The sequence below is a fragment of the Ornithodoros turicata genome, chromosome 2, assembly GCF_037126465.1.
Source record: "Ornithodoros turicata isolate Travis chromosome 2, ASM3712646v1, whole genome shotgun sequence".
Classification (NCBI taxonomy): domain Eukaryota; kingdom Metazoa; phylum Arthropoda; class Arachnida; order Ixodida; family Argasidae; genus Ornithodoros; species Ornithodoros turicata.
Window position 1 is genome coordinate 32,206,719 of NC_088202.1, and position 14,618 is coordinate 32,221,336.

The window sequence follows — 14,618 nt, forward strand, 5'->3', positions numbered from 1 at the left end:
GGAACGACGATCTCCTCTCAGCACTGCAATACTGATGGTGTATTCAAAAATTGGTGTTCCTTTCTGTTTTGACGACTTCATGCTTGAACAGCTCCAAGAAAGAACCTTGTACCGAAGTCACTTGTTTGAGGGCGCAATGAAGTGACATCTTACGTGACTTGAAACCCTGTTTCGTTCGTCAAGCAGCCCATCTGGCACAATATTTCCTGCTGTGCTGCGTACTCCCACCGCGCAATCTCTAACGATGGTAGCCGTGGCATCGGTCAAGTGGTTTGTCTATTTGTGTGTTCCAGCTACGGAACAGTCACTGTCCACCATGAGCGTGTTTACTGCCAAATGTCCACGTGACGCTGAGCCGAACACCACTTGCTGATGTGCAGGCATTACATCCGCGGCGCAAGACACTTTTTGAACACTTCTTCCGGGTATTGCAAAGGGGTAACCTTTCTTGTCTTGAACAGTATTAATAGTGACCTTATCATCCCCGCACAACGTTAAGGCTTACCCACTTTCCTTGGGCAACATAATAAGCGGCCTTGTCCAATCTGACTGCATCACACGTTTAATAATGCTCATATGTCTCAAGTTTTTCAGTCCTCGCAGACCCTTGCTTCCATTTAAAGGAACCGGATGAGCTTTGCAAAAGACCGAAGCGCTCCTTGAGGATTGTCTTTGCTTCATACTTCCGTATTTCCTGTGGAATACAGTGGAGAATCGTTTCCTTAGCCACTTGAGATGGTCGCGAATACAGCTCACTTCTCTCCAATCGGGCTTTATGCATCCTAACCAGTCTCTCCCGAGTAACGCCGGAAGCGCCTGTCCTTGGTGGCGATCAACGACTACGGGCAGGGTAATCAATTGGTTACCATATTCGACTGTGACGTAAGACGATTTCTTAACGTTCAGTTCCTCTCCAGAATACATAAGACGTGGTTTGCAAAGAGCTTCAGGGAAATATTGTTCTTGTATGTCTTCTGGTGTAATGGATATAACTGTCTCGATATTGATCTGCATGGTCAAGTGTTTTCCTTCTTTACTGACGCTTAGAAAACTGCGATTAGAAACTTAGAATATTCGATAGCATGTTGGACTACCCCCTTGTAAACTTCTGTGATCTACGCCGAAAACTCAGCTCATACGATAGATGACGCCACGGGGCCGCAACGGGAACCGTGGGCGCAGAAGCGTTTATGACAGCGCATTCAACATGACCTCTCCCTTTCTCCCGTATACAGCTCTGCGTTCGGATGGTCGCTTGCGAATCAGACGATGAGTGCCTAGTAAAGCATAGCACCGGGCGTATTTGCTAGGTGAGGTTATCACGACACGAGCATTGGGATGCTACGTTATATTACATCTTGCAAGCGAGACAGCCAAGATAGGAGAGCGACGTCTTGCTTCGTCGTGGCGTAGACCTGCCGACGTGAACAAACGGTCGTTCTCAGACTTCCCATGTTTGGGGCCGGCCGAATACGTGTTGCAGGAAATGCAGTCAGGCCTGTTGTCATCACCGAAGGTGCACTGGTTTTAACCTTATCACTCCGTTTATAACTGATGACACTTTTAACAATGTTTTTGCGCATTATGGCCTTCGTCGGTGCTGCGCCATAAAAATACTAAATATCATCACGTTTCACGTTTCACGTGAAGGCTTCAGATAATTAAAATCAATGACTGTCGAAATACACGGCAAACATTTTGTCTAAATGCAGGCCACAGGCAACGGCACAACAATTGACTTTGAGTTTGATTATGAACTCGACATGCTGAAACATACCCACTCTGTTTGCAAGAGCCCAAGAGGATTGAACACGCTAAGTTGCACGGAATATATAACGTTTGTTTGAAAGAAAAAAAAGAGAAGAGAAATTGAACTGGAAGTTGCAATTATATAACGTATTTCAGCACTCATAAGTCATTACTGTGCACGTGCTAAACCCGTGTACACAACGATGAAGAAATAAACAAGATCGGCTTGAATAAAAAAATGTATCTTCTAAAAAATAATCTTAGTTCTTCGCGCCAAACTTCACAGCGCGTTATCCCCTCAGTATTACATCATATTCATAACTCATCGCAGTTCTGCTCCTACATTTGACCCATATCTGCGAACCACATTAAAAATTATTCCGCATTTGCTTAGCAGTTCAACGACTGCTGTCACTTTACTTCTCGTTGCATGAGCCGGGAAACCGCTATTTTTTTCTTCCAATTTGCAAACTCTTATAGTATACCAGGACGGTTCTACACCTTCTTCATCTGACGCTTCAACATAATGCGCTTTTCTTGGCCGTTCGTGACACATCTTTACCAAATGACAGGATGATAATATTCCAGCCAACGTTTATGAGCATCGACATTTTCATAACCTATACCTTCGTTTACGACCATTTACGTCCGCAGCTGCGAGCAGAATCTTACGACACGTAAACTAAACGACTCGTCCGCCGCCAGTTTACGTATATTCGCGTTAACGCCGCGTTTGATTGCTTGTCCTGTTTTATTGTATTCTTCTTCTTTTTTTTTCGCGGAGCGTGTCACCCGCGTATCATGCAAACGCCGAGGCGGTGTGCACGACGTTGAACAGGTCTGCATACGCACTATTGGAGAGCTTTATTAGTATATAACGGCTTCTTTTCGTGAAGATAGTAACACCCAGCCCCCAGGTAAGCCTCAGAGATACACCATTCGCCGCATTTTACCACGGTATTGAAAATTCTCAGTGTTAAGATTGCGATTATTTCGTAGCAGATGGACTACTTGTCTGCATACTTTAATATCTTGATTATCATACGCCAATAATGGATTGGTTACGTAAACATCATCGAAGGGGAGCATTTCTTGATGTATCTTGCACTCCTTGAAAGAATATCCGAACAGCCGCCTTCTCTGGAAATATGATACCGAAGAAGCTTGACTACGAAGTTTTACAAGGTTCTATGATTAAGGTCAACACAACCCCACAAATTGGACGACCGAGCAACCAGACAGTTACAACTATCGTGCCCTTGAACCCTGAGAGGATGTCGAAACTGTTCATGGCTGTTTATACCGGCACAGTATACCGTATCGGCATGTCGTATATTCACACTTTTCTGTCCAATAATAATAATAATTATGTACTGTCTCTTAATAATAATAATAATCTCTTTGCACGTGTTTTTTTTTATTCTATTGATGATAGTGACGAAATAAACTTCACTTGCACAGTTCCGTAGCTTTGATACTTTGGTCGGTGTTACACTTCATCGGGACAGTTTATGTCGCTGTTGTGATGATTATGCCGTGCAGTCGTTGTGACAAATGATGCACTGAACGGCGCCGACATTGTTTTGCCCGTTATTTCCACCCGTTAATGCGCCCTTTCATTTTGACTGTAGATGCTGCGTGATAGACCTGCAGTACAATTACAGGAAGGATCGACGTGTAGTTGGTTCAACCATAGGAATTATGGCGCTATACTTTACAATAAGAACATAAGACGAAAGCTTTAAGATCAACCTCATCTGTGACAATGTAAGGATCGAGAGATCCTTGTGTCTAACTTTCCTTCCAATCTTGTTTCAGAACTCCTAAAAAAACGCAACATTTACCGTTGTTCACCTTCCGCGCAGACGATGCTTGTGAGCTCGCTACCGAAATACATTTACGCCGCTCTTGTGGCAGCAGCGGTGGTCCGATGTGTCACCCTGGAATCGTTGCGACCAGCGGAAGAATCGAACGCAAATGAAGAGAAACGTGACGATGTGGAAAGCTTCATGAGGTAAGCCCACGGCCCAAGAAAGAAACGATGTTATCAGAACGCGGTATCAGGTAGCTCTGCTATGCAACTACGCGTATGTAAGATCGTACTCTGAAAACAGAACTTCGCCGCCTAACCAGCTGAGTGCTAACCAGCATTCAGAATGATATCGCCCTTACAAAAATTTCAAATGCCATTCTAAAGAAACTCTATTGCATCGACACAATAGGGGTCATTTCGTACTCTAAAGAGAGTCAAACAAATTCCTAGTGACCCTGTATGGAATATTGGCCACCGTTATTCTAAAGAACCTCAAACGAGTGTCTATCAAGTGAATGTCAAATGAGTTTCTTTAGAGTTTCTTCAAACTGACACGTAATTAAATACGTAAATATTAGTCAAACATGATAAACAGATACACCATAGCTGTACTTGTTAAATATTTTTATTTACATTTAGAAAACTCATTCGTACTACTATATACACATACTGCTTTGGACACGGCTGTCTCTAATCAGCAGTTTGTGGTTGAACGATCCTTTACCGACACTCAGACGTCCAACAAGATCTGAACATGTGGGAAGTTGAAGACTGGTTCACTGACTCATTACCTTCTTGTTAGCCGTCTAAGTGTCACTAGGGGATCACTGAACCATAAACTGCAGGATTACCGACAACCGTGTACAATAGACTACATATGTACATGCTATTTTAATTCTCTGCAAAGCAGTGACGAGAGGCTGCTCTTCAGTTGTGTGTCCGAGATTCCAGGAAACTTCCCGTGTGTGTGTCCTGAAAAAATTAAGATGAACATGTGAAAACCAGTATCACATGTAACATATCTGTTCCAGGAAACATTTCATTTGCACGCATGCAATTTAGACCTCAGCTGGATATGAGTGACAACATGTTTGTCCCCCCTTTTTAGCCCATACTCAGTCTTTCAAGAAATTCATTCTGCTGCATTAAAACTCAACCAAACTATTCATTCATGATGGCAAATACAACTGCTGCACAAAACAGTTAATGTCCTACTTTGCGACTATACAGTTGTTTGGGAAAAACTCCAATGACACGCGGTTACTGGACCACTCTGACAAGCATGAGGTTAGGTATGAGCTGAACACTTAAGATGAACATATGCCAGCAGACTGTGAAACACCAGCAGAAAAGGGTGCTAGAATAATGCTTTCAACTTCACGTTGCATCATCAACCGCACAACTGCTCAGGATGCCGGTGGTGGCACTTCACTCCATACTAATAAATCTACACTCTCGTCCTAATATGGATTGGATAATTACTGGCCCAAAAGTTCTGGTGTCTCCTCCTAACAAGGAACTGCCTGCACAGAAAAAAAGAAATACTACCTAGGACTGCTTCTAGCCGGGTAGGGTCAAGTGCCTCCTTTGCTGGTACATGCCTGTGGCCGTTGCTGCCTTGTCCATCAGGGGACTTTCCCTTCAGTTCATCGGGAGAAAACACGCAACGGAGCAAGGCACGTACAGATTTGGTTGCTGAACCGTTGCAGAATTTGGAAAGTCTGTCGAGCGTTGATTGTTCAACAAGGACTCCCCCTCCAATGTCGACCTAGAGAGAAAAACATGGGACGTTTAAGCAAACAATCAAAGAACCAATGAAAAAAAGTGTGTTAATATCAAGTCCAACATTTCGTCCTTCTCTTATACTCAGTGACATCCTCCTGGTCACAAATAAGATTGGCAATAGTAACGAAAATGAGTGTCATGTTCCCTCCATTACTGGAAACAAAACTGGCTAGCTGTTACTAATTCTGATAATCACTGGTGCTCTTTCAAACTACCATGACTGCTAATTTTACTGTGTTTTCTGTTCACTGCTGTACATTTTACGAGACATTACGGGGCTCACTTTAACAAGTCCTCTAACGTGTAACTGTTGCCTATATGCTACAGCAGTACATCAGTGTATATGAGTTAGAGAAAATGTTGGAGAAAGCACGCAGCAAAGCATCTGTCCACTGAGGAGGCAGCCATAAGCGAGCACTCACAGCCGGGCCACAACACTATGGTGAAAAAGATGAAGCAACGTGGACTTCACGTGCAGCCAGCAGGCAAGCTAGCCCTAGCTTGGCTAGAATCTCTATAAACCCATAATGATGAAGATGATGATGTTGTGGTACCTTGTTCGAGAGTGATCCAATGAGACCCTTCTACACGCATGAGGGTAAAGGTAAAAGCTGGGGGACTGCCTCAAAGGCTTACCTACTTGCACAGCACAATATTCAGTGTACTATATCTTTTTTTATCTGGCAGTCTAATACTATACCGGGTGTTTCAGTTAAATCACCGGGCTAAATAATTCACATATAGGTGCACCTATCAATAAACTTCCTTTTTCACACGTATATGTCCGATACCACCTACAAGCTGCGCACCGTGTGGATCAGTGGGAGGCACTCATTAATATAAAAATGAGTTTTGTAAAAAAACAACTTCTAAAGCAGGACGTTGCCGGCATTAAAATGGGTACTACCTCTTTTGGGACCCTCAGTGGACACCGAAAATCGGCAACCGAAGCTGGTCATTTGTTGCAGTAATTAATTGGTTTCGGTTTACATATTTTTGTCGCGGCTTGTCGCAGTGAAGCACAAAAGCACGCTTTTCCACTCCCTTATCCACCAATGAATTACATCCTTTTGCACTTCACTGCGACCAGCCACAACAAAAATATGTAAACCGAAACCAATTAATTACTGCAAGAAATGACCCGCTTCGGTGGCAGATTTTTCTTCAAAATGTGTTCACTGAGGGTCCCAAAAGGGGTAGTACCCATTTTAATTATGACACCGCCCTGCTCTAGAAGTTGTTTTTTACGAAACTCATTTGAATTTTTATTTAAATAATGAGCACCTCCCACTCATTCACACGGTGCGCAGCTTGTGGGTGGTATCGGACAGATACTTGTAAAAAAGAAAGTTCTTCAATTGGTGCAGCCGTTCGCGAACTATTTAGCCCTGGGATTTACCTGAAACACCCTGTATACCAGGTTATATCCAACTGATAGAGTTGAGGGCAGCAGTACACGTTCACGCCTGTACATGTGCCTGTACAGGCGACCTCGATCAGCTATGTGCTGCAACATAGCCGTGCATGGCACCACTTCTGTACGGAGGAAACGCGACTTGAGCTTTGGAAACTGTGGTACACTGCCACAAGCCACACATACATGGTGACACTCGTCACTCTTTTTAACCCCTTATATCTCTTCAATCTCTTCATCTTTCTCAGCGCAAACTGTGCACACATTGCAATCCTGAAAGCAATACACATGCTACTGCAGTACACATGTAACATCAAATATGTGCGTAAGGGAAACGCACACATAAATCTGTCATTCCAAACAGCGCCAGTAAGGTCTTTACAGAACATAAAACATAAGAGTCTAGCCTGTAGATCTCTGAATAATAATAACTATAAGGGACAGAGGAGGGACGATACGACACGTTCTTAACGCACACTTAACGAACGCAGACGACACACACTTCACGAACCAAAGCTTACTAGAGCTTAAACAAATGAAACATGCCGCCTAACCTGACGAGCCTGAGTCGCTGTCGCCTGAGTCTGAGTCTGGCTGTTGTCACATGCAGCCCGAGCCGCAAGCCGGATCCTCTTTTTTTCCCATGGTGTGTTGTTTACCTGGGTTAGTACAATTAGAAGGTACTTACAGCATGCACACCAGTGACAAAACAAAAGGGGGTGGGGGAACCTACCGAGATGGAGTAGCACAGCAGGCGCAGGTTCTTCTCCTTCTTTCCAGTAAATGTCGTGCACAGTGCCTCACAGGTCTTCCATGGCAGCTTGTTCCAAAAGGAGTCGAATGCCCAGCTTGGTATTTGCTATGCATCTCACAGGGTAAACATCCCACTGTTCTGTTTCTACCCATTTGACTAGAATATGGGACATTTCGCAAAATAATCACAAAAAAACTAAGGAAACTGGAAGACGAAAGAAAGGACGACGACACAAATGACAAATGGCAGCGAACGAAAAGAGTCAGCAAGACAGAAAATTCAGCCTCTCCGAAGTATCGCACGCAAAACAGATTGAAAATGAACATGCATCAGATTGAAGATGTTGAAGACTTGTGTTCCATTCACCATTTTCTGTGTTTAATTCGAGTTCATGTCTTATTTTTAAGCTGATGCGGGAATTTACAAATTGTATGTTGAGAAAGGGCGTCATAATGCGCAACAAAGCGGCCCGTTTGAATCATCACGCTCATACCACATCCGGCGTTTATCGGCATGTTAAGGGTTTCCTTGCGTTTTGTTACGTCCGCTGTTTTTAATCAATAATCAGCGCACATGAACAGCCATCATGTCACAGAAAAGTGATTGTGCGCACTTCTTAATCTTTTCTATGTGATATTGCTCATCATGTCACCGAAAAGACAATATGGCGTGTACCTCTGGGATGCGACCAAACATATTCCTGTCCGTTCAAAGCATCGGTTCAAACGCCGCTGTACCGTAAACATTTCCACTGGCCACGGTGAAGAGTGCGACGACAGCGGCTCTTCACGACCTCCATCACCCGTACAGTTACACCAAAGACAATTCTTCTTCTTCTTCTTCTACCAATGAGATAATGGCCGTGAGCCACTAAGGGAGATTGGCCAGGACAAAAGGGGCGTGAGATGTTTCGTTCCCTATTGAAAAATACTTCAGAAAATCTTACAAAAGAAACCTCTCAGACTGCTGAAGGAATTCCTATGAGGTTATGAGACTAAATCTTACAAAATTTCTCTCAGAGTTTCTTACAGGGATCCTGTAGGATTCCAGGGAGGATTTCTTACAGGCAGTGGCAATGCAGCTTTCTTACAGGGCTTCTTACAGGGTGGCCTGTGAGGCTTTCTCACAGGATTTCTTACAGGCTCCGAGACCCGCAAGAAAGCCTGTGAGAAAGTGTAATGGGCCACCCTGCAAGAAACATCCATTGAAAGCTGCACTGCCACGTATGATAATTCAAGGATCCCATACTTACTTGCTGAGAAGTATTGCGAGTAAGTCGCATGTCGTCACTGTAAGGAATGTTGCAGAACATTTATGGCCCAGCCAATAAGTTCAGAAAGGCATGACCCAACGCATTGTACACGTACTTGAAATGTACAATGCGACGACCAAGAAATTTCTTGACAAGTTTATGACAAGAAAATGACAAGTTTATGTTTTGCACATTGGGAACGCGTAGGCTTTCTTGCGTAAAAGCATCATCCAACTTTCTCGAGACCAGAAAGGGTTACGACCACGAACTCGGATCCAATGCGTTATGTTGAATTCCAATGGCAGAGTCGGAGCAAGTGGCAGACTCTGCAATGGAGCGGCTTGATCGGGCCTAGAGCAAGTCATCCGAATCTGCGACTGGAACACTTTCGCCCAACTTGGAGTTTAGCCCTGGCCAATCTCCCTTGGTGGATGACGGCCAGAGACGGAGGAAGAAGAAGAAGGTACTCATGTTCCATTATAACGCCATGTTTTGCAACATCAAGGTCCTTCTAATCTCCTCACGTTGCCATTGTAATGTCTGACTTATCGCTCCGTTCATGAAACAAAATCGCCAACGTACAACGCGAAAGACTAGTCATGGCGAAGACGCGTTGCGAAGCGGCCATGTTGGCAAAGCAGAGACAGGAAATAGGAAACACAAGCGACAAGTGACACGTCACATAGAGTTCCGGTTGAATCTGCCTTCTGAATCTGAACTGAATCTGCGGTTGAAAACTTGCTCCGGAGGCGCTCCGAATCTGCCATTGGAATTCAACATTAATTCCCGCTGGCTGCCGCTTCTTCCGAGTTTAACCTAGAAGAAGCAGCATTTTAAAAAGCACGGTTGAAACAACATGTGTGTGCGTGAGAGATAGGCATAGAAATATGTAACATACCGTTTGCCCAAAGCACAGTTGTTATAACCATCTCACTGCATTCTAGCTTCCGATCCACAGAATACGTGCGAACAGGGGTAAAGACGCATAAAGAGCGAGAATGCATAGTACGGACGATTATATACCACACACACACGTGCTATATACCTCAAAAGCGACGAAAATCCTGAATTCCAGGCGATATTTGCTTGAGATGCGTAGCTGCGTCCATGCGCTTCATCGTTTCAAAGCAGACTAACTAACTTGCTGGCAGTTGGAATAAACGCTGTTTCTGAACCACGCTGTTTTCTCATAGAAATCACAAGGCCAGACCCTGAATTATCCCACAGGATATTTTCACATTGGTGTGCCTGTGAGGATATGTATACGAATCTGCATTCTTTGTAGGAAATTCCGAGAGACGAAGACGCTTCTGTAAGAAATTCTGAAGGAATGCTATGTTTCTATGAGATTTTCTGAAGTATTTTTCAATAGGGTTTACCATGGAAACGATGAAACTGCAAGCGCGTGCACGGTTGTCAATGACGATGAACTGCCCGTGGCAAATGACTTCAACAACACAGACTCTAACTCCCTTTTTTAACATCCTGTTGATCGTACCTCAGTAGTTCTGGCCAATCCACCTAGCGGATAAGCGCCATCCCGCTTGAGGAGCAACAACAACAACACAGATGTGTCATCTGACAGTGAGGACGAGACAGTGATCGAAGGAGGTGAAGAAGAAGAAGACTCGAGGCCTGAGAAGAGAACCGCGCTCGACGAGCTCGGACGTTCTGACGCTTGCTGAAGCTTTGCTTGCTTTGCTGGGAGAACCGACTTACACCGATCAGTGGGTGGAAGATATCTCGGCGGAATACTCCTCCGGCCTGAGGTAAGGGAGATTGGCCGGCGCTTACGCGACTTACACAATGCCGCCCGGCGGGGGGCCTGACTCGTACTGGACCGCAACACAGGACATTTTATCATTCCCCTTAGAACACTTTCTCGATAATGGACTGGTATCCATCCCTGTTGTCCTACGACCTTTGAGTGGCTCTTCCATTTGCGCGAAGAACCCTAAATTCCTCACACAATGTCTTGAAGGTATTACAGATAACTATAGGGACATCTCTGAAGTGCGCCAGTATGGAGGCGACGGGCTTGTCTGTCGATCCTCAAATGTTGCTGTTGTCCGGTCGTTACTCGGGATATCGTCATTCGGTGGACGCCCAGCGAGGGCTTTTATCCCCCCTCATTTGACATGTGTCAAAGGCATTGTGAAGGGAGTAGATGTGGCACTCTCTTCACTAGAGGTCCTCGATCTTTTCTCGCATACGGGCGCAGTAGAAGTCTACCGGTGCAGCAGGTCAGTAAACGGAGACCGTGTTCCTACAGAGTCGGTCATCGTCACCTTTGCTGGTCATAACCGACCCTCCGAAATCAAGTCTTGGCCACTAATTTTTCGCGTGGATCCCTTTACGCGTAGGCCACTTCAGTGTAAACGCTGTTTCCGCTTCGGGCATGTTACAAAACACTGCAAGTCTGGGGTGCGTTGCCGTCGGTGCGCTGACTCCCATGACGAGTCCGAGTGTCCTCCAGGCTCGCTCTTGAAGTGCTGCTTGTGCGGTGGTGCGCACCTTTCTGACTATCAAGGCTGCCCTGCACGTAGCCACGAGGCCTCCGTGTTGGAGGTCATGGATTCTCGCCACTGCTGTCGCAGCGACGCTGCTGCTATCTTGAAGAGCCGTGGCAACTCCTACGCTACCATGGCTCAGACTACAGGGCCTGCTACCGACAGACTGGAAAAAATGATTAACTCTGCCGTTGATAATGCTGTTGCCAAACTGAGAGATGAAATTTCCTCGATCAACACTCTCCTGGCCTCCTTGTCTGCTGCTTTGCAGGATGTAGTCTCAACTGTAGTCTCGTCCGTGACGCGTGCTGCTCCCATTGTTACGCCGTCGGCCATTGAGGGCGAGCAGATTCAAACGCCTTCAACAGTGCGCCCATCTCCTCCACATCGCCCCTCCCCGGTAGCCTGTACGCCTATCTCTGTTTGTCCTTCCCCTGACACAGACACTGAAATGACTCCAACTTCCGCTCTCTCTAAACGCGGTGCCTCTCCCTCTAAGACTGGGTCTGGGTCTGAAAGCCCTCTAGGAAAGCGGAACAGAAAGGGTGGCCGTCCGAATGTGAACAATGACGTCCTTGCAGATGTTGTAGCAAGCTCCATACTCTGTGATGGATAGTGTTAAAGTGCTTCAGTGGAATTGCTACTCCGTTTTTGCTTCCCTTCCTGATCTTACCGCCTTAGTCTCTTCCTATTCTCCCGACGTGATTCTCCTCCAGGAAACGTGGTTAACCCCTGACCGTGCTTTCTCTCTTTGTGGCTTTCATTCTTACCGCTTAGACAGGCCAGCGGGTAAGGGTGGTGGCCTGCTGACTCTTGTTTCTACTGCTTTGGTTCATTCGTCTTCTGTTTTTTTCACACATACGTCGCCGGACTGCGAAGTTCTCGGGGTCCACTTGTCCTTGCCGAATGACGCCCTGTCTGTCATTAACGCTTATTACCCTCGGGGGTTCTTATCAGACTGCTCTATTGACTCTGCCGTCACTCAGGCATCTGGTAGGGTTGTTGTAGGTGGTGACTTCAACTCTCACCATGTTATGTGGGGATCTAAGACAGATGCGCGTGGTCGTGACTTCTGGAATTGGGTTTGTAAGCGGAATTTGTGCGTGGCTAATGATGGCTCTTCTACCTTCCTCCGTGGGCTGGCGCGATCTGCTATTGATCTCTCTTTGTGTTCCTCTCAATCCAAGATGTCGTCGTGGAAGACTATTGATTCATCTACCAACAGCGACCACCTCCCCATACTATTCGTGGTCCCCTGCTCTGCCACGCGTAACTCCTCCTCTCGGATCCTCAATAACCGCCGACTGCAGAGTCAGAAGCTGGATGCTCTTTTGGCCCAATGTGATAGCCTTTCTTCGGTAGACTGGGCATCTCACACACTGTCCTCCGTCGCCCAGTCCTTGCAGCAGTCCTCCTTCTGCGTTACGAAGCGGACTACATCCCCTTAGTGCGCCTTGGTGGAACGACGACTGTGCAAGAGCGTATAGGCGCCGCAAGGCGGCATGGAAGCAAGTGCTTGCCAACACCTGCTATGTGAACTGGAAGAACTACCAGTTTTGTAAAGCTCTCTTCAAGCGGTCTGTTGCTACAGCAAAGCGTGAGTTTTACTCTGGACGCAACACCTTCCTTTCTGCACCGAACCGTAGGAAAGCGCTTCATAGGCATATTGCCTTGCTTCGCTCCTCTTCGTCTGCCGTCTCCACAGATCTCACTGTCCTCTCGGACACGGATTTTAAGGCGCGCCTTGAAGAAATTGCTAAGGGTCTCTCATTGCGTTTTTTCGACGCGATGCCCCTCGGTTCAGCCCTTCCCTCTTCTTGTGTGGGCTATCACGATGTCTCTGCCGATGAACTGGAATTTGTGGTGCAGTCCTTGCCCGGAACAGCCCCTGGACCTGATGGAATTTCTGCTGCCACAGTGAAATCTCTGTGGGCCAACCACCGGCCGGCTTTACTGAATCTTGTGAATACATCTCTCCAGTATGCATGGATTCCCGCTACCTGGAAGGTGGCGCGCATTGTCATCGTTAAGAAAGCCCCTTCCAATGGCCTTACGCTAGACAATATTAGGCCTATCGCCTTAACATCTGTGCTCTGTAAGACCGTTGAACGTATCATCAATCGGCGACTTCTCTCCCATGTGGTATCCCGTGGCATTCTCGCTGCCCACCAGATAGGCTTTCGCCCTCATTGCTCGATATGGCTCGCCCATACGAACATTGAGAGCCAGATTCGCCTTGCAAAGGAGATGAGACACCTTTCAGCACTTGTTGCCCTGGACATCGCCAAAGCATATGACAGTGTCATACATGCTCTGCTCCTCCAGAGGCTGCTAGACACCGCCACTCCCCCGTATCTGCTCACTTGGATTGCGAACTTTCTCTCGGGTCGCACCTTTTTCTGTTCAGACGGCCGATTTGTCACCTCAGCGTACCCCCAGAGTAAAGGTGTCCCCCAGGGCTCGGTCCTCTCCCCCATACTGTTTAACATTCTCATGAGCTCTCTCCCTTGTGACCCAGAAGTCCTCACTGTAACGTATGCCGACGACATCGCGTTCTTCGCTTCGGCACCATCTTTGCCAGAGCTGTATGCGAAGCTGCAAGCCTATATGAACACCTTGTCCACGTGGCTAGACTCTGTCCATCTGTCGCTCAATGTGGCTAAGTCTGCTATTCTCGTCTTCCCGCTGGATGCGGCCATCTCTATTGATCTAAGGGTGGGGCTCCAGTCTGTCCGTCAGGTGAGCCAGCTTAAATACCTGGGTGTGTGGTATGACGAGGCTCTGTGCTGGTCCCAACACATCGACTACCTGAGCGCTAAGGCGTCGAAAGCTCACTGCATACTTCATCGTTGCTGCAGCCCTCGCATTGGTATGCGCAGGACTGCCCTCCTGTATATATATAAACTGTACATCCGACCTATATTAGAGTTCGGCTGTGTTCTGTTTTCTTCTCTGCCTGACTGGCGCTTGAGTAAACTATACATCTTAGAGAGGCGGGCCTTGCGGCTCTGTTTAGGTCTCCCTAAATATACGGCAAACGACGCACTCCTCTCTGAAGCCCGTTTACCTTCACTGAAAGAACGCTTTCGGTCTCTTACTATCTGTTGCTACCTCTCGCAAAGACAACACCCGATTGCGTTGGAGAATAACGAATCGATGAGAGACACTCGGCTTTGGCTAACACGCCGTTGGCACCGTAGGAATACACCACAGCTGCTTTTCGCCGAACAGCTCCTCGCGCCACTCAGGATCTCTTTGGCCGATGTATGTGTACTTGGTCCTCACCGGGATGCCGCCTTCATTCAAGTCTCCGAGATATTTCATGCGGATGCCAAGCGGCT

At 46.6% G+C, this 14,618-nt stretch overlaps 1 protein-coding gene and 1 long non-coding RNA gene across 4 annotated transcripts in view; one reads left to right on the forward strand and one right to left on the reverse strand.

Moving 5' to 3' along the window:
* Positions 1–2,432: 2,432 nt before the first annotated feature.
* LOC135383315 (uncharacterized) overlaps positions 2,433–14,618 on the forward strand; it is a 40,848-nt gene continuing 28,662 nt past the window's right edge. The window contains exons 1-2 of one of the 2 annotated variants that reach the window (XM_064612828.1): positions 2,433–2,666; positions 3,568–3,763. In XM_064612828.1, coding sequence (XP_064468898.1) covers positions 3,618–3,763 — 146 coding nt within the window. In that variant the 5' untranslated portion in view covers positions 2,433–2,666; positions 3,568–3,617. The remainder of the gene's footprint in view (positions 2,667–3,567; positions 3,764–14,618) is intronic. The other variant, XM_064612829.1, reaches the window with a different exon arrangement.
* LOC135383314 (uncharacterized) lies at positions 5,237–8,201 on the reverse strand. Of its 2 annotated transcripts, XR_010419804.1 has the most exons (4): positions 8,191–8,201; positions 7,495–7,581; positions 7,316–7,420; positions 5,237–5,330 (listed from the first exon to the last, which is right to left on the reverse strand). It is a non-coding gene; the product is annotated as an uncharacterized LOC135383314 (long non-coding RNA). The 2 variants fall into 2 exon arrangements; XR_010419803.1 differs by lacking the exon at positions 8,191–8,201 and having other exon boundaries at positions 7,495–7,937.